The 24,589-nt window shown below is 35.2% G+C and overlaps 2 protein-coding genes across 17 annotated transcripts; one reads left to right on the forward strand and one right to left on the reverse strand.

The window, feature by feature from the left end:
- Nucleotides 1-499: 499 nt before the first annotated feature.
- LOC140670129 (coiled-coil domain-containing protein 170) lies at nt 500-16,554 on the reverse strand. 15 transcript variants are annotated; one of them, XM_072900670.1, is made up of 16 exons: nt 16,307-16,402; nt 9,387-9,460; nt 9,227-9,318; nt 9,023-9,154; nt 8,638-8,826; nt 8,229-8,498; nt 7,889-8,033; nt 7,651-7,823; nt 7,144-7,344; nt 6,700-6,843; nt 6,506-6,583; nt 5,187-5,350; nt 4,395-4,503; nt 3,655-3,891; nt 2,008-2,177; nt 500-1,649 (listed from the first exon to the last, which is right to left on the reverse strand). In XM_072900670.1, the coding sequence occupies exons 3-16, from the start codon at nt 9,302-9,304 to the stop codon at nt 1,508-1,510; spliced, it is 2,232 nt and encodes a 743-aa protein (XP_072756771.1). In that variant the 5' UTR covers nt 9,305-9,318; nt 9,387-9,460; nt 16,307-16,402; the 3' UTR covers nt 500-1,507. The 15 variants fall into 15 exon arrangements, with proteins under 15 accessions (XP_072756771.1, XP_072756769.1, XP_072756770.1 ...); XM_072900668.1 differs by having other exon boundaries at nt 9,227-9,322; XM_072900669.1 differs by lacking the exon at nt 16,307-16,402 and adding an exon at nt 9,621-10,263 and having other exon boundaries at nt 9,227-9,322.
- Nucleotides 16,555-17,558: 1,004 nt separating this feature from the next.
- On the forward strand, nt 17,559-22,758 carry Dbp21e2 (putative ATP-dependent RNA helicase Dbp21E2). Of its 2 annotated transcripts, XR_012047475.1 has the most exons (9): nt 17,559-17,715; nt 17,814-18,032; nt 18,112-18,444; nt 18,525-18,782; nt 18,903-19,019; nt 19,079-19,470; nt 19,579-19,820; nt 22,154-22,235; nt 22,656-22,758. XR_012047475.1 is itself a non-coding variant. In XM_072900676.1 (7 exons), the coding sequence occupies exons 1-7, from the start codon at nt 17,650-17,652 to the stop codon at nt 19,817-19,819; spliced, it is 1,626 nt and encodes a 541-aa protein (XP_072756777.1). In that variant the 5' UTR covers nt 17,559-17,649; the 3' UTR covers nt 19,820-19,844. The 2 variants fall into 2 exon arrangements, 1 of the variants encoding a protein (XP_072756777.1); XM_072900676.1 differs by lacking the exons at nt 22,154-22,235; nt 22,656-22,758 and having other exon boundaries at nt 19,579-19,844.
- The last annotated feature ends 1,831 nt before the right edge of the window (nt 22,759-24,589 follow it).

Genomic DNA, 24,589 nt, shown 5'->3' on the forward strand with positions numbered 1-24,589 from the left:
TCATTGATCAATGGAAGATTATTGATATCGGAACCCGCGTTACGTGAGTACTGTCTGTGAAGTAGCTCCATCATCGTCATGGTATTTAAATGGGAAACGCCTGGAACTCGTCGGACCGTGAACCGGTTCGCACGAATCGTGCGAGCACCGCTTGTACGCCCTTCGCATTGTTTCGAATTGATTAGAAAAGAGCATACCTACTGCGTTAAACGGGATAGAGATAACATCGAGGTTAAAGGGTTATCCATGTGAACACAAGTATAACTATCTCTCCCCCTCCCCCCTCAGACTTTACTTCAATACTTTAATATATCTCTTATAAGAATATACTTGAAGTCTCATCATTAAATTTAATGATATTAAAAAGTCATCAATCTTAAAACATTTTTTCAAATTATAATATTTACCATGGAAACCATACATGTATATAAATTAATAAAACAATTGTATAAATTAAGTTATACATATATAATTGAGATAAAAATTATATACGTGGCAAGTAACAGATAATTAAAAATTACATAATATTTTTAATTTTTATAAGAAAAATTTAATTTTTATGAATTCTCTGTGAAATAAGTGCAACCAAAGTTGAAATTCTATATATGATGTCACAGAAATTAATGAAAATCTATTATTCAGTCTTAATTTGTATTCCAAATCTTTATGCGTAATTATTCACTGGTTTTCTTAAAAGTTAAAATTTTTCTTTATTTCACATGACGTCATTTGCACATGTTTCGCATATTTGATTATTCGTACGCGATACAGTTTCATTCTTGATGCATATTAATGACTCCGTTGCTTGTTTCAAGTGGCACATTCAGGCGATCTTTTTTTAGGAGCAATGTGTATATAACATAGTTATTTTATTCACCTATAAATCAAAGTCTGCGCCATACGCGGCCAGTTTGTAAAGATTTCCGAAATAAATTATCTTGAACACTATGGACGGCGTAATTTTTGCTGAACACTTTTGACGGTTTTCATTAACGACAGCCGATGCTCTGCGACGTCCAGTATCGCACTTCCATGTGATCCGTTAGAAATTTCTCACGCTTGCCTAGAAATAATTAGCGCAAAATTGCGATTTCACAAGAACGCGTCGGATCGATTTCCTCTTCCTTTCCCTCATATAATAGCACGGATCGATGGTTCGATATTTCTTCATACTTATTCCATCGGAATCGGTGTCGGGGCGAGCTATTCGATCGCACGATCAACGTGCGAGCGATCTTATGGCGTATCCATAAGCGTTGTCTAATTTATAAGGCACCGCTGATCGCGAATAGAAATAAGCGTGAATGGTCTCCTCTTCATCTCGTAAAAGTCGGTCGTTTACACGAGATAAACGTAACGCTTTACGTGCGAAATAGATATTCCCCGCAGCATCGTTCCACCTTCGATTCTGAGATCAGAAACTCGAATTTCCGAAGACGATTAGATGCGGTGATCGTTTAATCTCCTCGCCCCAGGAACACGCTTAAAACTTAAATCTTGGCCGGTGTCACGGAAGAAGGCTGCTCCTCACTGGCCTCTTGTTGTAATCGTCGTCGATGTCGTGGAGATCCGGTGGATCCGCGAAACCGCTGTCCTCGTAACGAGTGCAGCGCGAACCGGGCGATCTCGGCGGATGGACCGGATGAATGCTAGAACGATTTAGAAAAGTATGTAATACCAAAATACACCGCGAGTGCTTATGAGTATAAAAGAATACTGAAAATAATTTTTCCAAGTACAGAAGAAAATAATTTTCTTCCCTCAATAATTGTGATGACAAATATCTATTTATTGACAGATATTGAATACTTTTTTCCTTACAAAAATCGGGTATCATAAATTTGCAAGAATCGCCGTTGTATAAGTTCTACCAATGTTTCTTAGAAACGTGAGATAGTTTTGCGCAGCAACATCTCCTTATTGATTAGAGATTTTAGAGAAATTTGAAATTGTAGAAAATATATAAGATAAATAATATCGCACGTTCTTTTTTATTTTAATTTTTACCTGGTGCATCTCGAGGGACTCGTCTCCAAAGGCTCGTCGTATCTGCGGGATAGCATCGTAAAGTCGCGATGAGCCGCGACCATTTTCTGCAGCCGCGAAATGATCTCGTAATCGGACGTGCAGATTGGCTCCGACAATAGCTTCGCTACGGAGACGCGGAAGCTCTGGAGCTGAAACAGGAAATGAACGATTTGCGAATTGAATCGTATCCTGCGTCTGGCTCTTATACTGGCTCGCGAGGTTCAAATTTGTGTTTTCATATTACAGCATAATTAATCTTTTAATTTGAATCGTATCTTGCTCGCCCGAGTATTAACTTTTATATCCACTATACGTTTCACGAGTCCAGATAATTATTTTCACACATACATAAATGATGAAATACGCATTTTGATTTATAGAATATAATATTTTTTTTTCTATATATAAAAATATCTAGAAAATATTCAAAAGAGATATATTGCGCGTAGGAAATCCATGGAAACAATAATTTTTTTCTGATTAAATAATGATATCTTTTTCTTTCTCTATTTATAATTTTCTGACAGCTCAGTATTTATTTTATTAACAGTTACGTAGCAGGAGTACAATATTATAGCTAAGACACTCCAACCTTACGCGTAATTTATTGTAATTAATGCTACCTTGTTCTAGTCCTCTAAATTAAAGTTTCGCGAATTACAGCTCCACATTTCAGAAAGCAAAGTTACGACAGCGACGTCGAGATAAAGTTTTGCGATGTTATACATGCAAAATTCGCAGTCCTTTCACGGAGCACGAGCTTAAATCGAAGGGACTATCTGCTTTACAGGCCGGGGACGCGCGAGAACGTGTCTCGAATTACGGTGATGCAAAGTCACTTGAAATCGTCCTGAACGAGCATTATGCGCCCGACGAGAGAGATCGCAATCACGCGAATGGCTGCGAGTCATTGAGATTGCCACAATGAATTAACGAGCCCCTTTGGCCTGTACCTCTGCTCTGCGAGTATTAACAGTAAGCTCGGCGCGCTTGCAGGCGTGCTTTAATAAGAGATCAAAGTGTTTTGAATTCGTGAATCTGCGGATTATGTGACTAGAGAAACGGCAAAATATAACTTTCTTTCGTGGGAAATATAAAATACGGATTTCTATTATAATTAATTTTATTTAATGCTTCTGTAAAGGATTAAAGACAGACTTTCCCCTCTTCGTATATTACCTGAAAACAACTTGTGTATGAAAAATACGTATATGTGTAATGCATCGAGGCTACCTCCTTGAGACGCAATCGCAAGCTTTGTCGTCGTATTTACAGCGACTTATTCCGTGCATTTCAATTCGCGTTCGTGTACGAGAATAATCATAAATCAGAATTACGGGAATGCACCGATGCGCGTGCCGAATACACGATTGAAACATGCGTTTCGCCGCCTTGTGTGCATTTTTCGGCACACAAGATGTATTATACGATTCTCTGATACTAATCGCTAATTTATTCAGCATTCGCGTTTCTACTAACAAATATGTATTTTATTTTATTTTATTTTATTTTATATTATTTATCGCTAAGCAAAATTAAATAGCGTAAGCAAATTAAATGAAAGCGATAATATATATATATATATATATATATATATATATATATATATATGTATATATTTCTCACCTGGGATTCTCTCCTCGTGACGTCGGAGAGATTTTGTTTGACTTGAGCGAGCTCATCGCGGAGAAGCTGTAAGGAATGGTCGTTTATCGATCTTTCCTGATCGGCTGTCTCCGCGGTTGTCCTTATCTGCTCCTTCGCCATCGTCAACTTTCTGTTATAACGTGTTCTCAACATCTCGCTCTCGACGAGACGCTTCTGGAGCTCCTCTATCTTACGGCTGCGTTCCAAAGCAGCTATCTACTCACGAAAAATGTCATAAGTGGGTTAAAACGTCTGATGGATAGGCAAGATTATGAGATATTCTCGCGCGACCAGAATTCACTCAGGAATTTTGTTTTCCCGATATACGTCGCTTCGTGGTGTTCACGAGTATATGAAACCAATTTAATAGACTATTAAAAAAAAAAAAAAATATATATATATATATATATATATATATATCTTTTACATATTTGATAATATTTTTTAATTTATATATATATGCTTAATAAAGTAATTTTATTATTATTATAATTATATTATTTATTAAATATATATTTATATTTTACTAATGGAAATAAAATTTCACGAAATAATGAAAATAGCTACGATATAACGTCGCAAATGCAAATAACGTATTGTTCTTGTAATTATCGTTAATCATGCAGTCGCAAGACAAAATTCCGTGCCATATTTGGCGAAGTATACATCCGGGGATTTATCTGATTGTAAAAAAGTACGGATTCTTAAAATTTACGTGCCTTGTAATCTGCGGCGTCCGTCAATTGTGCGCTCAACTCTCGATTCCGCGATTTTTCCTCCGACAACTGGATCTGCAATCGCTCGACCTGTTTCGCCAGCTTTTTCGCGCTGAAAAAGAGGAAGGAAAACCGCTCGCACTTTCTCAACCGTTTTATTTTTCTGTTTTTGTTTTCTTTTTTTTTTTTTTTTTTCGTGTGTCATCGAGAAAAAACGATGCCTTCAACGGCCTAACATTCAGGCGATAAAAGTACAAAAAAATGCATTCGCATTTGGAATAAACCGCGAACTGTTAACTGGAACTATATGTAGCTGTCGGCGCAGAAAAATTACGTCGCATTTCGAATACGTAAAACCGCGGACTTGGAAGGGAACTGGTTAAATTTTCCAATAAACCGCAACTCCATATTTCTCTCATTGAACAAACAATCGATAGGCATTGTTTTCGCGCTGACGTGTCGCATCCGATAGATAGATGGAATATTGGGGTCAATTATAACGCGGATTAATTGTCGCAACATCGTGACGATAGATCCGTCATAATAATTTCACCCGATTAATTACTACGCAGAAGATAAAAAATGAATAGTTTTTAAAAACTTTATCTCTAAATTCGAATTTCTCGTAATTACTTAAATTATTTGCACGTTGCAGTAATTTATGCGACAGAAACCATGATTAAATTCTGCGCAAATTATAGTATTCCTACAAATTATCCGAGCTACGATGTAAAAAAAGTTTAGAATTTTGTTAACATTATTACATTATCAGCCCCAGAATATTCTAAAACAAACCGTATGTTGGCCTCGTCGCGTTCGCTTTGCAACAGCGATTTCATCCTCACGCTGTCCTCTTGCAAAGATAGTTTTCTACGTAGAAGGTCCAGATGTAAATCCCTGCGTTGCAATTGCTCCCGTAGAGTTCGAACCCGACGTTGCAACTGATAAACTACGGAAGTCTGCGTGAGACAAAGAAAAAGAAAAACTTACATTTATCAAATGCATCCTACTCGATGACGCAATCGTTTTCCGGATGTGACACATAATGTGCAAATATACAGAAGGCAAAAGTGCCGAGTTTTTTCTCGTGCAAACATCGATTTGCGTTTGGAAGATATTACTCGACGAAAGGATAAAAATAAACATAGCTGTAACTTATGAAACGAAATAATATTATCGTGATATATATATATATATATATATATATATATATATATATATATATATATATATATATATGATATATACATATATCATTGCTCAAATATAATTAAATGCACGATACGTGTGCGGGGAAATAAAGTTTGATAAAAACGAGGAAAGATTTTTCTATTATCAACATATTATTGGAAATTATTTAATTAAAAGTTGACAAGCCTTCTGTTCTACGTTGAAAAGAGCGACCGCAATATCGACGCGCCGCGGGCAGCTATATTAAATGGAACTTCATTAAACGATAAACTGTCAATTTGAGGCAACAATTACGCGGCGCATAAGCAAAGCCTCAACTAGTATCCAATTCAGCCGCACAGTATACAGGATGTCCGGTCGCGACCGCCCCATAGCTCAAGGGCAGATAGAACAGGTCAAACTGAACATAAAAGTCCTCTACCATTTTGCGATTTGCGCAATAATTATTAAACTATTAATTAAAAATGCTCAGCGAACGATATTACATATATATATATATATATATATATATATATATATATATATATACAAAGTGTCCGGTAATAATCGCTCCACCTCTCTAGGGCTGATAGAGCAAGTCAGACTGAACATAAAAGTCCTCTACCATTTTGCGATTTTCGCAATAATTATTAAAATATTAATTAAAAACGCTGAACATTTTTATTTAATATTTTAATAATTGTTGCGCAATTTATGTTCAATTTGACCTGCTCTATCTGCCCTTGAGCTATGGGGCGGTCGCGACCGGACACCCTGTATATCGGGAAACCTACGGGAACGGAGAAAGGGGGAAAGGACTTTTCTCTTTCTCTTTCTATGTTAAAGATACTTCACGGAGGAACGAAATGAACATCTACGAGGAGGATATCTGAGAATGCTGTGAAGCTTCTCTCTAAGGCGCTTTGCTCGCGCCGAGGGCTTACTTCTTTGAGACAAGGAAGCTCGTAGAACGATCGCTCGCGCCGAATCCTCGGTAGGGTCGTATAGCTGGAGCACAAATACTGTGGGCGTGCGGTAAGCACACGATTTGCACGACAAAGAAACACAGAACAAAGGAGAAGACGTTAGCAATGTAACAGCGGCATCGGAAAAATGTAATATCGATCGTGCCCTTCACCTTGTCGACAAGCTTGTCGGTCTCCAATCTGGCTAGCTGCTCGGCCCGCACCAACAGCGACTCTGTTAGAAGATCGAGTCCGATTTCTTGAGAGATATCGTCCATCTGCATCGCTTTGCCCAGTCGATCCAAGAAGACCATAAACTGCAAAAATTTATATAAATTTATGTATGATGTAACTGCTTAAATTTAATGTTTTATATGAAAATGAATAACGATACGTTAAGTTACATCTGGAATAAATGTATAATAAATATATAATTAAAACTTTTTAAAATATTATTTTAATTGGAGATTATATTTCTTTATAAATACAAGTTTAAGAATGTTTTACTTAATTTAAAAAAAAAAAAAAACTCAAACACAGATAATTGTACATCTTTAGCTCCTTGTATTTTCTACGCGTTAAGACTATTTTCGAGAGATAAAAACATTTGAAATCACCGTTTGCTTGTCTCTTCGTAAAGACTCTCTGGAGAGTTCGTTGCTCGTAAGTTCGGAATCCAACTTGTGTATCTTTGCTTCCAGGGCGGCGCGTTCATCTTCCAGACTGCGCACCTTCATCATCGTGGATTCTACCAGCTCGGTCTGGCGATTCGTCGACTCCGTTGCGACGTTCACCTTTTCCCGAAGATTTTGTATTTTCTGCGGAAAGAGAACGCGCTCGTGACATTATGAATGTCAATATCGCGCCGATTAAAAATCATCCTCTACATGCCAAGACCGAAAATATGCGAATTTCTTCAAAGTTTTAATGTTTTTATAAGATTCTCGAAGACCTATAACTGAGAGAAATTTATTGATCTCTTTATATTAGATATTTATTAATTTTTAAAAATCACAAGAGTTCAAAAAAATGATTTACATGTACAACTTATTTTTTCTCGAGCAAGAATCGCGCATATGTGGTTTCGGCTTAAGAGTGACGATGTCAAGTATAGAATGAGCTACTAGCGACTGATCCTTGTTGTCCGCCAGGATCTCTCGGACGCGATCCTTAATCGCGTTTTCGTGAGACTCGACGAATCGATTGGGTGTACTGACGAGGATCGCCAAAGACTCTAAGAGGTGACGCAGGTCATTTTGCACGCGTTGCGTCTTCTCTTCGCGGGCCTTCAGGTCCTCTGCAAGAGCGGCAGGAATTATCAGAGATCACCGAGAGAGCGTTAACCGATCGCCGATCGTTTACCTCGTAATTGGCAAATAAGCGCCTCTTGATTGGATATATTCCCCGTAGCGCTGGTTAAACTCCTGTTCGCGTTCACAAGTTTGTCTCTCAGGTCGTTCATGTCCTTCTCCGCGACCCTATATTGCATTTCCACGCACTCCTTCTCCTGATATATCGGTGAGTAATTAATGATGTAATAGTTCCTTCATATAATTAAATTCTTATGTTCAGATTAATTAGAAAGTAATATCTGTGATAAGTAATAAGATTTACTTTGAACCTACATATAATAAACTTAAACAAAATAGAAGAGAATCGTTTTTATAAATTCCATATCGATAAAATTTTTTCATCATCGCACCTGACGCAGACAATCTATGTCGACCAGCTGGACAGACACCTGCCTCTGTAACTGCTCCTTTTCCGTAGTAGCACGATCAAGAGCGTCTCGGCAGGTTCTAAAATCTACTTCGACCCCCGTCAACTGCGTCTCGACGTTGGTGCTCTTCGTTCGCAGCCGATTCACCTCTTGTACAAGTTCCTCGGCTTTGTGAATCACCATCTCCGGACTATGATGCGCCGTCTCGCAGTACTCGACGTTCAACGCGTGTGCCAGCCTTCGTACAAAATCCTGCCAAAACATATATTGAAAATGCTGATTTTAATGCTGGTGATGGAAAGGAAAGATTGATGAGACTTTTTACAGTATAAACGGATGTGCCGATAGCACGTGGAAGCGCGATCGAGCGTATTGAAATAGCACACGGCACCTGCAGATTCAGACGCGCGCGTTCCTTCAATTGAATCTCCTCGGATATGTTATGCTCCAATTGTCGAATTTTCTTGTCGTACTCTCTGACCTTTTCCTCGTGGTACTTTACGTCACGTTGCAAACCTTGTATCGTGATCTCACTTCTACCCTGGGACGCGTAGAGATTCCTTTCTCTCTCTTCGAGTTCCTAAAATCGTTATTGAATTCTGCGAAACCTGTCGCAAGTCTACTATTCGTCGATTAAAGATTCTATGAATTTGTCGTTGAAATTTTTTTTTTGACGAAACTTTAGACAAGCAAAAAGAAAGAAAGAAACAAATTATTGTCTTGACATGAATTAAAGAAGGAACTTTTTAATCATTCATTTTTGTACGAAAATTAACCTGAATACGTTTCTTGAGACTGGAAACGACAGAGTTTTGCCTGGCTGCCTGCTCGCGAAGCTGATCAGCCTCCACCTGCAACTCCACGACCCTCTGGTCCCGCGACCTCACGATGCTCTTCATCTCCTGCAACTATATAGCGCCGAGACGTTGAATTAATAATGTGACCAATTTCCGAAGCGAAGAACGGATAATCTGGTTTACCTCCGACATAAGCCTGTCCCGTTTATATTCGAGAGCTGCCAGTTCGCTCCTCAATGTAGTCGTCAAATCGTGAGTCATAGCGTCGTCTGGATCTGCCTGAAACCAGACCATTCAGTTGCCTCGTTTCCACAGCAGAGTAATAATATAAAAATATTTTTACATTAATGTATTTATTTGCGGCGCCTCGGTAAAATGTGCGGAATTTTTCTATATTCTATAGAAGTTTTAATTATCCTGAAAGTTAAAAAAACATCATGAAACTGTAGTTATTTTTGCATCGATGATTAACATCAAATATTTAATGACTAATGATTAGTAAGCTACGTGAAAACACGTCGATTGGTGATAGACATGTTTGCTTACTTATTACAGTCGTTTGCATGCTTACACGAACATTTCTCAGTGTAGTTGTACACAAAAGAATTAGAGTGACACTTGTTTTAAATTATCAAGCTCATCGTGTGTCATGTGTATCGCGCCGAGTCGTAGACAGAACTCCCGTTGAGTTTCGCTACAGGCAGGAGAAGACTCGTCGTAAAGAAAGTGATTTTATTTCCCGAAGCTCTCTCTACAGAGAGAAGATTTGATGCCGAAGCGCACGTTTAAAAGCCGAGAATGGATTAATGGCTTCTGAAGTTCCGACCTCCGACCTTTGCCACACTGTCAGAGAGAGAGAACGTAAGGATTCGCAAAATGTACCTGCGATCTCTGCCGGAGGTAACGACGTTCATTTAAGCTTCCACGACGGAAACCTTACAAGGCAATTTGCGCCTCGGCCATTAAGTACGTCTGAAATTGCCGCCGGATCGTAGAATGTCGACCACAATGCGAATAAGTCGGCTCATCAAAGCTATTCTTAGAACGGTATCCTTGGAATATATCGTGTATTTCAAAATGCAACGAAATTAGACAATATTGTATGAATATGAATTTTTTGATAAATCCATAAATCGATTTTTTATTTTACTAGGAATATTTTCCAATAAAAGTAACTGGCGCTTCATTCCTTTTGCATAAATATCAATCATTATCTTTCAATATCGTGCTTTGATATTATTAATATATATTTATATTAATACAATATGATATATTTTTATATAATATTTTTTATAAATTTATTATATTTAATATTTTTAACAATTTTCTAATGCAGAAAAATGAGATTAATTTTATTTCTTATATTTTCTTATTTTTAAGCGCAATATACTTCGTCACTATTTTTTTTTGGAAAAAACAATATTGTAAAGAAGAAACTGTATTAAACAAAATTGCTTAAGGCAATTTAAACACGAGTGTTATTGAAAAATAATAGTAGAAGTATTTTGTGTTCCAACGCAGACTATACGTATATCAATATTCGATTAAATCAATAGCGATACGTCAACGCAAGAGATTGCGTTACATGCAATCAAGTATTGTGCGAAAATATTTTTTAGGCTCAATTTGCCTAAAAAAATTAACATACGCCGTCCATCATTTTAATCACGTTAATCAATGCAAATCTCCTGACTATGCGATTCGGCGTTAAAAGATGATTAAATCGCTATCAAGCTAAATTGAAAGGATATTCACGCCAACAAAGGTCCGGTCATTATTATTAGGCAACAAATATACGGTTGAGATATTTATATCGATAATTATCGCACTGTTCTAATTAAATATTTCACGGTAATCTAACTTATCACACACACACACAGAGTCGTTTTTATTTCATTTTTGTACCGATTTACGTTCGACGCGTTTAATTACTTTTTAATAAATCCAAATCGTATGCGATCCACATGGAGTTAAATATATCTCCCGTCGAATTATTCTCACAATGTGGAATTAAGTCCAAGTGCACGTTCAATGGGAATTTATTTCATTGTTAATTACGATCATAAGCGAATTAAATTTTTTGTAAAAAGTAATCTGTAAAAAACCCTTTTACATTCGTTTTTTCCATTTCTCTTTCTCTCTCTCTCTCTCTCTCTCTCTCTTTCTCTGTCAATTTTATTTGTGAGTTTGCAAACACTGGAATGATTGGTAATATAACTTTGTGATAACTATCTTATTCCGTTTGAATGCAAACAAAAGTCGGAGACGAAATCATAATGGAATAAATATAGTGCAAAGTTGTAGACGATAGTACCTTCATGCATAGGAAATTTAGTAATTACACATTCACTCTACTACCGTGACGTCTAATACTCGAAGCTTGGATTGAATTGTATTTAGTTAACGAAGAAGCTTGCTTCGCTTTAATAGCGTATTCGATAATTTCATTCTACACGTTGCATTAAGTAAAACTAATTAAAAGTGAATAAATTGAACGTAATAATTAATAACTAATAATTAAGTTCTTATAAAAAATATAACAATTCTTTTAATAATATCGAGATTTTCTTGGTAGAAAAGCAATTGATAAAACGAAGATACAAGGTTCTTAATAAGCGATTTCGCCGATTGTTCTCGCAGACTCGAAATCAATCTCGCGTCCCGTGTAACAGGCTCGCTCGAAAACATGATCAACTACCTGGTCTTGCCCATCGGATCTATTCCCGCAGGAAATTCCGCCACACGATGATGTTTACGTGCCAGGGCGCTTGTATTCCCGAAGTCCGCTCTCCAAGTTTGAATAGGATACTCGACGCAGAATTCTCGCATTGCCGAAGTCCCGATAGCCGATCGCAAATATTGTTTCCATCCCTCGCAAGGAGCGAGCTCTTGCGACCGTCGTCAATTTCCAGGACAATCGTATACCCGCCCAGGCACAGGCAGTTACAATAGTGAAGTTTCGTCTGCTTACGACAGTAAGATTACGTGACCCGAATCGTATCAGGGGCGACCCCGCGGTCTCAGGTATCTGCACGGTATATGCTCGCGAAATTTACGTCATCAGAGATATCGGGACGAGAATATCATATCGTGGAACCGACCACGATACAATGGAATATAATCATTCAATTTATGGGATTAATGTATCCGCAATAATAATGGTTCTCACATCGAGTCGGATGTCTTCTCGCTTTGATGAGTATAAAATATAAATACATATGATGTGATATGGATATATAATACAATTAAATAGAGAAAAAGAGAGCGAAATATTTTTAATTTATTTTCCACGAAAATCTATTATTTTTTCCTGATTAAAGTTTTCAGTGTAATGTGTATACATGTTATATATAGTTTTAACACGAAAATGAAAGAGAATGCATGGGATATTACATTTATACCCGATGTATACTGGTCGGGAGCGAATTAACGTCTATTACTCGTTTTCGACGAGTTTACAAGTTATTTAATTCAATGTGTTGTGTACAATCTTCCTGGGAATCACATTAAAATCAGAATCCGCGATTCTATGTATGTCGCATCAATTATCTCGCGATTCAATTACGCGACAGGTTGCCAACCGAGAGACCAAACGGGATTTGTGTTATTATATCTCCCTTGCTCTCTCCATGACCCGAAAATCGTTTCAATGCTTGAATGGCTGTTGTTAATGATTGCTGTTAATTCCGCGTTTCATGGAATATTGCGAATTTTCACGGTGCTTAAATTCAATATGATTTGAATATATATTTGAATATATATATTTATTATATTTCACCGGTCTCTAGTAAATATCTCCAGCAAATGCGTGACCTGTATATATATATATATATATAGACATACAGTTGATATTTACTTGAAAGCTCGCGCTAACAAACTGTGCTTACGGCGGAGGGATTACAGAAGAGTCAGCGCGAGGCATCCTGTGCACGTACTCGTGTAAAAAATTTGTAAATTCCCCATCAGGGTCTCTCTCAGCATTTCGCCGACACAGCGCGAACACGAAATTTCGTTCACGCGATCGTAATAAAATTGCAATAAAATTGCAATGAGAGTACGTGAGCGTTTTAAGAAACACTGTTAAAATAATTTAAATCTTCACTTCCCCTGTACCTCGAAATTTTAAATGGCATACCGCGTGTATCTCATACCATGTAGTTTCTCAGTCCATTAAAAGTGAAAAAAGTTGTCACACGTGAAAATAAAAAATGAATGTACACGCCTTGCATGAGCAACATTTTTTCCTGCATTTACGTAAATCTGCATGATTTACACGTCGCCGGGATGTTTAGATTAAATTTATTGTTAAATTTAAGAGCATACTGTTGAATTAAATAATATTATATTTTGCAATAAGAGAGATATTATTTCAACCAAATACACAAACGCGCGCGCGATATAATAAAAATTTTTATGAATTTTGTATAAAAGGTTTTTTGAAGCCATCAAAATATATTACTGTATTTTTAAGAAAAAATAGTGATCTCTACAAGCTACGCGTTTATTTTTGGAATTCGATATTTTTAGTGGCGAAGGTTCTTTAATAAATATTAGTTAGCCATTAAATTTTGCTCGTGCTACATGTATACATAAATGAAATTTACATTGTAAACGCAATAAGCAATTGCATTTATCTATATTTTGCATCGACGATAAACATCCATTTACATCAATTTTTTATAGAAATAAGCACGTAACAAGTAAATCTTCTCTCGCTGATGCTTTATATAAAAATATTCCATATAATATAAACAAGTAAAGTATTTTAAGTAGTAAGAAGATTATATAACAAAATGCAAAGACGTGAAAAAATCCTATGTTTATTAAAATATTTTTTATAAAATCGTAATTTAAGTTACTAAATTAATTATGTACATGCGTGATCATTTTTCTTATACAGGTATATTTAATTTTTAAAATTATATGTATTCCAATATTTTAAAAAAACATTTGAGAGAGAGAGAGAGAGAGAGAGAGAGAAACAGCAAGGGAAGGAATCTAAATTTATTCCGGAAATTAATATGTAAGCCTTGCTAAAATTTACATGTAATTAAAGCTGCATAATATTAGTACATTAATATGCAGCAAATATGCAGTCGGTATAGAATATATAGTTTATAATTATATGGGCTAGATATACAGAATAATTGGATATCAATGAAATCAGTAAATCTATACCATCTATACGATTACATAATCTAACTCCATCTTTGGTTATGTTAAATAATATTATTATATTATTATTATTTTATATAACTACTCTTATGTGGTTTTAAAAAAATATATAATTAGAAAACAGAAAAAAATATTATAAGCATTATTTTAGAGTAATGATGGGCAAAATAACAAACAACACACACACACACACACAGAGTGAGAAATACATTTTTTTAATCACATGTTACAAATCGAAAACTAAAATAAATTTAAAAAAATGATCTTTTAAAATCCGAGAAAATCTTTAAAATCTATGACAATTTTTTATAACCATAAAAGATGAATATATATACTTTCGGAAGTCTAAATCTAGTCACATCGACAAAACCTGCATTAAATGAAATCTCCTACGCAACCTTACTTTCCCTCGCGCACTCAGTCAAAATAAGTCAATCCCTGTTCGGTCGTATTCGATAAATTAAGATCGGCTTCGAAAGCACGCGACAGCGCGTGCTTTGGGGTAGCAGCGACAGGTGAAATCGATTCCCGTGCAACGCTATGGCAACGCAACCCTTATTCGCAAGTCGATATACGCGGTCGCGCGATTCGCGCGAGTCAGGTGCGATGAAAAAAAAAAGGGAATGATAATGACGACAACACGTGACGGAATCTTGTGTGTAATTAGACGCACGAACCGTGTAATTAGCCAACGCGCAATAAGACGAGACGTTCTCGAATGATGAGTTCGGAGATATTTAAGATACAGTCAGCGATCGCATAATTTGTTTATTTTCTATGATTGTTTAATATAAAAAAATAACTGTTCATTTATTTTTGCCTCATCAATATTGTGTAGTAATAGTAATCATTATTGTACCAATTATTTAATAACATCGCACTATATGTTTCGTAATATTTTAAACTTGAATAATTCTAAAAATGAAATGTTATTGCGCAGAAAGAGAAGGAAGTGCATTTGGATATCAAGAGATAGACTTGAATAATTTAAATTCTGCATTACAATGGCAAATTTTCATCTCTTGCATTTTTCAAGAATGCAGACATGTCACAACAAAACTCGGAATATACGCAAAAAATAAAAAAATAAACACTGAAATCCTCTTATCGCGAAACACGACATTATATTTCTCAGATCTCTGTGATTCCTATATAAATTTCCTTTGATCAAAAATAGCTTACGTTGTCTAAAATTGGCCGCATTCCAAGGTAACGAATCGATTCATTGGCAATCAATGACCTATCAAATAATCGTGTTGATCTCGTAAGGTAATTAATATTGCACATTTCCGCTATCGATCTGTTGCCTTTCGATAGACATGCTGTGTACGTACTGGCATGTATACAATGAGAGCCTTTGTGGTGTGATATGGGCATGCACGTGACCGCACGTACGATTAACATGTGAATGCGTATGTGCATGTTGCATATATATATATATATATATATATATATATATATATATATATATATATAGTATATAAGCACTGATGCAACAACAGAAGGGGCGATAAGCTAGTGTGATATAGCTTACAATATATAAAGTCTACGACTCTCTATCGAGCCCACAAAATTCTAAACTTAACAATCAAAAGATGATAAGATGTTATACATATTCAAATGTAACTTGTTATATTATATTCGAAAGATACCAGGATAATTTTATAATCAAGCTCTAATAGCAAGCGTACGTATTTAGTATTGGCTAAATAAAATATTTATTAGATAGAGAGATTAGTTGGCAAAAATATAAACACTCTTTATTCTTCGCTCTTAATACTTTACAGATTTAATTACGCTTCGAACGCACGATAATATTTCTGTCTATTGTCATCGTAGATTCATGTCAGTGTGTTAACGTGTTTTATTAAAAAAAAAATATATATATATACAATAGCGACAATTTCATGATTCGCACTTTTGACAAATTTTTTATACTCCGCAAACGCGGTTCTCTTTGAAACTACTCTACGCGCTTGCGAAGAATGACGTACAATAGCGTGCGTGTGCATTCGTGAACGCGCGTGCATTATGAGCGATAGGTCGCAGGTGAAAGGATGCAGTGAATGCGTTGTCGGATCGATTGACCTTCCGTGGCGAGGAGATGCAGAGCGTCTCGAAGATCCTCAGGTCCTCCTCGGCTTCCTGGGCTTCCTGGGCCTCCCGTGCCTCGGCGTCCTCAGACGCCATCCCGCTCGCGGCCTCGAGTCTCTTAGGTAGCTGGAACAGACCTCAACGCGAACTCGACATTCTCGAACGCGTAATACGATCGCGAACGTAACCTGGGGACGGACAAATACGAGCGGCGACGCCGACGAAGCGCCTTCATGGACTTAAACGCCCACGGGGGTCGCGACGCGATCGAAACACATCGATCCGAGAAACAGCCGCGCTCTTTGCGCGCGCTTCCCTTAAAATAAAGGGGCTGTTTGAGGGTTCGCTCTTTCGATAAAATGTGCGGGTTTTTTTGCATAAAAAAATGTAAGCGAGTGGTCTGATTTTTCTGTCTTCTCCCTTTATCTCGAGGTAATTTTTTAATTTTATCCTAATTGATGTTAGAAACAGAGAGAGAGAGAGAGAGAGAGAGAGAGAGAGAGAGAGAGAGAGAAAGAAAGTTTATATATAACATAAAAGACATATAAATGTTCTCAATGTTTATGAAAAATTATCTGTTTTAAAACTTTCAAGAGAGAATAGTACATCATAAATTGTAGATAGAATTACTATTAATGACTGTATATTATTTCATTTTGCTTCCGTTTTATTTTAACAAAAAATAGTTATATATAAAATACGAGAAATATTACACACTTCAGTGAATAATTGATTATAAAATAAATTTGTATAATAAAACGTGAAAGCATATAAATGCCCCAGTTTTGTCGTCTCTCTAAAATAGCAAATAACTTCTCATCAAATTATTAATATTAATTTATGATCAGCTCATTTTGTACTTTCTCAGAAATTATTATATTTATGAATATTTTCATTAATTCATATTTCACTTGCAGAGATTTCAATATCGCTTGACGAAATTTTTTTTTTATCATCCAGCACCCATAAAAGAACAGGAAGCACCATCTGTAGGATAATTTTGCATCTTCCATCGCATCGTTATACTCATAAGATTCTTGATCTAATGATTTATTAAAAATGATTTTCTGTATTATCAGTAACCGATAAATAAGTAAATATGATAATTATGTTGTAAAAAAAGTTAAATATTTTATACGTAATAAAATAATTATCTCTTAAAATAATTATATATTTGTGAAGCAATTCTGATAAAGTATTATAAAATAAAATACACAAATAAAATTTTACGATAATTTAAAATGGCTTGGTTATGTTAGGTTAGGGTTAGGTTAACACCACATGTTTTCGATGTCACTTTTCGCGTGCATGTGCGGTATTATTTAGTGATTATAACAATGTTTTCCCGATTTTGTAATTTATGCCATAAAACCGGGAACGTTCAATTTGTACAAAGGTGTTACGTAAGTGCAATACTTCCTTTTCTATTTATTTGTTTATTTTGTTACAGTATATGCAACAAGTACAATGAATTTAACAATTAAACTAATGTCATGCATAGAAAAAAGGAAAGGCAATCAAGAGGAAGAGTAATGTCAGTCAAATTCAGATACCAAAACATACGGAAGGAAAAACACCAATAATTGTCTGCAAACGAAAAGAATTCAACTTTTACGAAGGGCAAAAATATTCTAAATTTGAACCTATACCACTGGCTAGTAAAGGATGGCAGCATTATAAATCTAAACAGGATCATTTCTTTATATATTCTCTTACAAGTGTATGATATTTACTAATTTTTCACTGCTTTTCTATGTTTTTATTTATATATCTATCTTACGTATACACTGAACTTTTAGGTAGAAGAAGAGGCATATAGTAAGGAATCAAACGAAGAAGAAGAAAAAGTATGCGATACATTTACACAATTTGGCTTAAATCCAGAAATAATAAAAATCTTAGAAAAGTACAATATAACAAAGCCTTTGAAAATACAAACAGTTGGAATACCTCAGATAATGAACGGTACTAATACTGTCATAGCAGCTGAAACCGGTTGTGGAAAAACATTAACTTATCTTTTACCCATGATTGATAAAATTTTAAAATGGAAAACGTTAATAAGGAAACAGTACAATTCTCCATTGGGATTGATTATCACACCTACTCGAGAATTGGCATTTCAAATTGGAGTTTGTATTATATAATAAACAAAATTATTTAATTTTGTAATTACTTAATTTTGTCTTCAAGGAACATATTTTGTCCATAGGTAGAAGCAAAGAAAATATGTCAGTATCTTAATATTTGTGTAAAAATTATTACTGGTGGAAAAACAAGCAAGATACTATCAAATCCACCTGTAGACAAAGTTGACATTATTATAGGTAGTTTTGGAGTCATCAGTAAGTTAACCACACACAAAGTTTATAAATTGGACATGGTCAGATCTATTGTATTGGATGAAGCAGATGCTTTATTTCATAAAACGTTTGAAGAAAAGTTACAAATATTCTTGAGAAGAGTACCGGTATATATTTATATCTTTCAAATTATTTATAAAATATATTTATTGACGTTAAATTTATAATATAAATTTTATTAATTTAACATTTAAAGATATAGTATTACTTTAATCTTATTTTTTTAGCTCGGCTTTATGCACAATGTATACAATGATACTAAATTGCCTATAGGCGCCCAATTCGCCTTAGCATCTGCAACAATGCCTTCAAGAATGTCAGAAGTTCTAAAAAACATTATAGATGTAGGTATTCTGAAGATGAAAATAACATAACATTTGTATTAAACATTATTCTTTTACAGGTGCAATCATTGGTACATATAACTTCGGATAAGCTACATCACATTCTCGTGCCACAAAAATTTATGAGAGTAGGACCGAGTGACAAACCGACAGAACTTTTAAAATATATTAAGCCAAAAGTAGCTAATAGAGAACAAGTCATTATATTCAGTAACACCAATAGCACTTGCAATTGGATCAGTATGTTTCTGAACAAATGCAACATAGAAAATGTTCGCGTGCACGGCGAGATGCCGATGTACGAAAGACAAAATAAATATGCCAGCTTCAAGAGCAGTAGATGTTTAGTGTTGTGCACTACAAATGCGGGCTCCAGGGGATTGGATACAGTAGCAATACGCCATGTGTTAAATTACGATTTTCCAAATGCAACCGCCGATTACATTCACAGGTCTTATTATTATCTGCGCAATCTTGTCTCTTATAATCTTGTATATATTGCATGTTTGTAGTATGTATAATACTTTGTAATATACGACATATTATGTGATACTTTCAGATGTGGTAGAACTGGAAGAGTCGGTAGCGTTAAGGACTGTAGAGTAACGAATTTTATAAGCACTCCCTTGGAAATCAATGTAGTACAAAAAATAGAGAGAGCAATTCGAAGGATGAAACCGATACCAATATTTGATATTCAAGATTCGATGTCAATCAAGGAATCTGACACTTTGGATGTGCCGAAATTCGACAATATTAATGAAATAGATGAGAAACAAGAATTTAGCATACCATACTGATGTAAATAAAAATTATTTTATCTAATATTTATATAATTTCCTCGCAACTATTATATATTATAAAGTTGGGCGAATACTCGACATTAAATGCGTGATAAACGCATTTCTTTTTTCACGTAACTTGTATAATCAAGTTCCTAGTTGGACGATAAGATAGCTACGACGATAATACTTTACGAGGAAACCTTCGGATGGTTCGTCCGATGGGATCAACTAATTAACGGAATGTTGTTGCCCTGTTTAATCTTTGCGAGAGACCTTATCTCGGATAATTGTTTTCCACCCAAATTGATGAGCTTATCGGATTCATTAACGTACCTAACCGTACATCTTATCTGCCACAGAACCATTCCATTCATATTTTCTTTTTCCTTCCGAAATAAATTCCTCGTAATTCATTTCAATCCGTTTACCTCTTACACGCGAAAAGCAGTCGAGAAAGCAAATTTCATTCGTTTTCAACGACGCTTATCAATGTTGGCGTAGCACATTTGCCAGATGAAAAAATTAATGGAGCCACCCCGTCCCACGTTCTAAACGCTCCCTTCCTCCACGTTCCCTCTCGTCGCGTCATCGTCCGGCGGTTCCTTTTATCGCGCCGAATTCCTGAATTCCAGTCTCAGTTCTAGGGAGAGGAAACCACGACCCACACACACGTGCGTGACATGCCTCGTCCGACCGATGTCTCTTTCCCCCCCGTTATGTTCAGCGGCGCTCCCACACGGTGAACGCCCACACGCGCGACAAATAGTAATATTTCCTCCCCCTCCCCCCCACCCAGACGTCGGTGGTAGACCTTGTGTCTAGACCGCCGCTGTCAGTTTATTATTCGCGCGTCGGGTTTTAGCGAAATTAAATGCAACCGGCACGCGCCGCCGGTCACGTGCTGGGTGCGCCGGATTGTGTCACCGCGACACACAGAAGGAAGGATCCCCTGCGTCCCACGAGACGAGGGGGAAGCAACAAATTATCACACGTGTTAAACGTCATGCATGAATGACAAAGGACCACTCATCCTTACCACGAAATCTGGGTTAAATATTAGAATAATTGAAAAAATATTTCGCATGAAATAGATTTTTTTCTTTTTTTCTTTCTTAATAAATTGAAAAAATTTGAGCCTATATAAAAAACACGCGCTATTTGCTAAGTGTTTATAAGAAATTATTTTCTTCTTTAAAAAATTTTAAGCAATTATACGTTCGTATAATTATATATTATTGATGTCGAGTAAATTATTAAATTTTGCATGCGATGATAGATGCAAAGATGACAGTATGATAAAAATTATTTATAATAATTTATATAAATAAATATTTTACAAGTTTATTAAAATTATTATTTACAGAATTATAATAGTTATTATAGTAAAATACTAATTGATATTTGCTTAAATATATGCATTTTTACCATTTTTATTATTTGGAAATAGTACATAGCGCACGCTTCACCGAACTGTCAAGAAGCTGTCAACAACTTTTCAACGTTATTGATCGCAAATCAAAAAGTGCAACGATATAAATCTTGACTTGAACACGCTTCACACAGGTTTTCAACCTTTTTTTTTTTTTATTATGGATAATTGAATTCATGTTATTTTTAATTTAATTCCATTCTTTTCTTCTTATTCGATTTTTTCTTTTTCATTATAGTTTTATTATATTATTTTATTATATATTCTCTTTTTATTATATTATTATTATTTTTTTTTTTCTCTTATTGTTAGTGCGTCTTTGTTCGTCATGTCATCATATGTATACATATTCTTTACTGCAAGAGCTGTTGTATAATCAGTCGAGCCAGCACTCCCGTACATACGTTTCTGTTATGTATTCACGATTTAATACGCGTCGTTAACGCGCTCCTGAAAGAATATATACTAAAGCCGGTCACACCTTTAGTATACACTGTCATTAAAGTTACACATAGTGAACGGCGCGTAAGCCGTTTTCGTTGTCGCTGAGAAACGGTTTAAACCCGGGTAGTGCCGGTAGTGACGACCGCGAAGATAATGGATTAATTAGCGTGGGTAGCCACATGACATATAGGGCAGGAACGGTATGGGAATCAGGCGATATAACATCTTCCACGCGGGAGATCTCGTCTCTGATCTTAACCAGACGTGGTTTGCGCCACACGGACGGCTTCTGACAGGCGTCATATACTTATACGTATTTTCATGTTCCCGATGTTCCGCGCGTGTTCGCTTTTTATTCTAATCTATATTTTCTTTTAAACTATACATCTCTAGAGAGATATATATTATAATAAGGAGGAAATGGAAAAGGAAACTTTTTTATACTAAAATAGAAAAACATTGTTTTTTTTTTTCAGAATTTATCTGAAAGAGATGGAGATATGATTATCAACGAGATTAAAGTTATTCGATGTTAGAACAAAACTGGCCTATAAAGAGGTAAACAGACTTGCCGTTTCATTTTAATTTTGTGATGCGTGAATTTTTTAAGATTAAAATAGAACACATACATATATATTATTAGTTTACATATATTTCTTACATTTATGCTTGTAAGAGAGCAGTTATTTAATCTCAAGATGTTTAATGCTCAAATATCATATTTGATTAAAATATTATTACGAATATTTTCATGCAAAGAATATAGATGATTGGAAAAACAGTTTTTTAAATACATTTTTAATAAAAAAGAGGAAAGCAATAATTACAATTATATTTTTTGAGAATTAAAATCAATACAGCTGTAAATTATCTCTCTATAATTTGTCAAAAGAATGTTCTGATATAAATGAAATATTACCGTAAAGACGAGAAAATAATTATACATACTTATATGACGCTTAATTGTTTTGATGAAAGCCCAGGAACACGCGCTGTATTCACAGAAATAAAAAAAGATGGTTTACAAAGTTTCACGTCAACGTGGACTGTTATTGTTTACGCGGAGATGCCCAACACTGGTTTTCAAGAAGAACAGAGCGCACCCGCATCTAAGCATGACCGGAAAAAAAAATGTGACTTCTTGTGAAAACACGTGGTAGCGACAACGACTTACGAAATATGTAGGAGAAAATAGGTCAGTCGTTTTGCATACGCATAGTACATAGTTTATAGAAGTTTATTTATGATATTCTCTTACACTGATGTACTTGATGTACGATAGAAGAACGATTACAATCAAATCGCAATCAAAAACATCACGTACGCTATTTTATATTTGACATATAATAGATTTGAAATTCTCTCCCTCTCGTTCTCTCAAATAAAATGAAAAGCATGACAGTAAATTGTCGATAACAATGAATATTTAATTAAGCAAACATATAAATTATTCGGGATTTATTCTCTTAATACAAAACACAAAATTATATAAATAATGATACGTATATATAAAGATAAGCAACAAGTTAATCTTTTCATCAGTATATTACAATACGCGTGTAAAATCGAAATATTTTGTGAAAATAATATATCTCGTCTCCTTAGACTTCTCTCTCTGTCTCTCTTTAAAAAGTTCTGGTATTATCTAGTCTATTAATTATATTGAAAATAATGTGCTAACTTGGTGTGAAACTGCGGTTAAAGATAGTCGTGTACGTAGTGAAAAGATGACTTACTAGTATACCAGTCATAAATCTAATAAATATCAGATGTACTTTTGCCGCTCGTTATAATCACCGGTCTCACATCGCAGATTAATTTTTCTCCTTGATGAGTGCACAAATTGCAACGGAAACTCTCTGTCCAATGTATCTCGGTAATGCGTATCCATGAGCGTTATGCGCGAAGGTTTCAAGATACACGTAGAGAAGGGAAAATTGATTTCGGTCATCGCCACCTGATTTTTTGCCGGAACCGCACGTCTCGATGCATCCTAATTCGATTTTAATACCCGTCTAAGGATCGCACGATCTCCTCGGCGAGAAAACATCTCGTTGAGTCATGGCTGCGTGAATCAAAAGCGGAATTACCGTGCACGAAATGTCATCGCGATTAGTTGGAAATAATGAGATGAGATTATAAGAATAATTATAAAGTTTAAAGATCAGTTGTTCTAACGTCAGTTAACTTTGACCTCAGTGGTAATTATATTATATGTCTTCGTTTCTTTTTTCAGAACTTGCTTGAAAGAAACAAAGATATAATTACCCCAATAATATTAAAGTTAACCGACGTGGAAAAAATCAGTCTTAAATGAGAGATATTGATGATAACAAGATACTCCGTAAGGAAAAACTTTCATTTCAAGTTTCCGCAATAGGAATTGTTATTCAATTCAAATTGTTTCATCGACAATTTTACAAAATAAAATTGGACGTTAAATGACGAATAAAATAGTTAACTTAATTCGATAGATTTATCCGTTTTATCAAATACTGTAACAAAAAATCTACAATTAAAATATATTTTTTCGTAAATTTAAACAAATATCATGTAAATGATATAATATCTGATTAATAATCTAAGAGAGAATGTTTCTATTCTTATAAACATAGAAAAATTAAAAATAAAATATGTCACACAATAATAATTAACAATAATATATCAATAGAAACAGAATATTAATTCAAAAATTCAATAATCTTTTTATTCGCATTATTTACATTCTTCACACATTCTTCATACATTTGACTTTTTCTCTTTGATTACGCGATCCTCACTCATTTCATTCATTTTTAGAGTTGAAAGTGAAAGAAAGATCGCGATGGGAAACAACAGGCTCAGTGTGTTAGTCATCTAACGAGCTGCCTATATTCTGAAAAATCAGAGTGCTCCTGCCACGGAGTATGTAT

The sequence above is a fragment of the Anoplolepis gracilipes genome, chromosome 10 (assembly GCF_047496725.1).
Source record: "Anoplolepis gracilipes chromosome 10, ASM4749672v1, whole genome shotgun sequence".
Classification (NCBI taxonomy): Eukaryota; Metazoa; Arthropoda; class Insecta; order Hymenoptera; family Formicidae; genus Anoplolepis; species Anoplolepis gracilipes.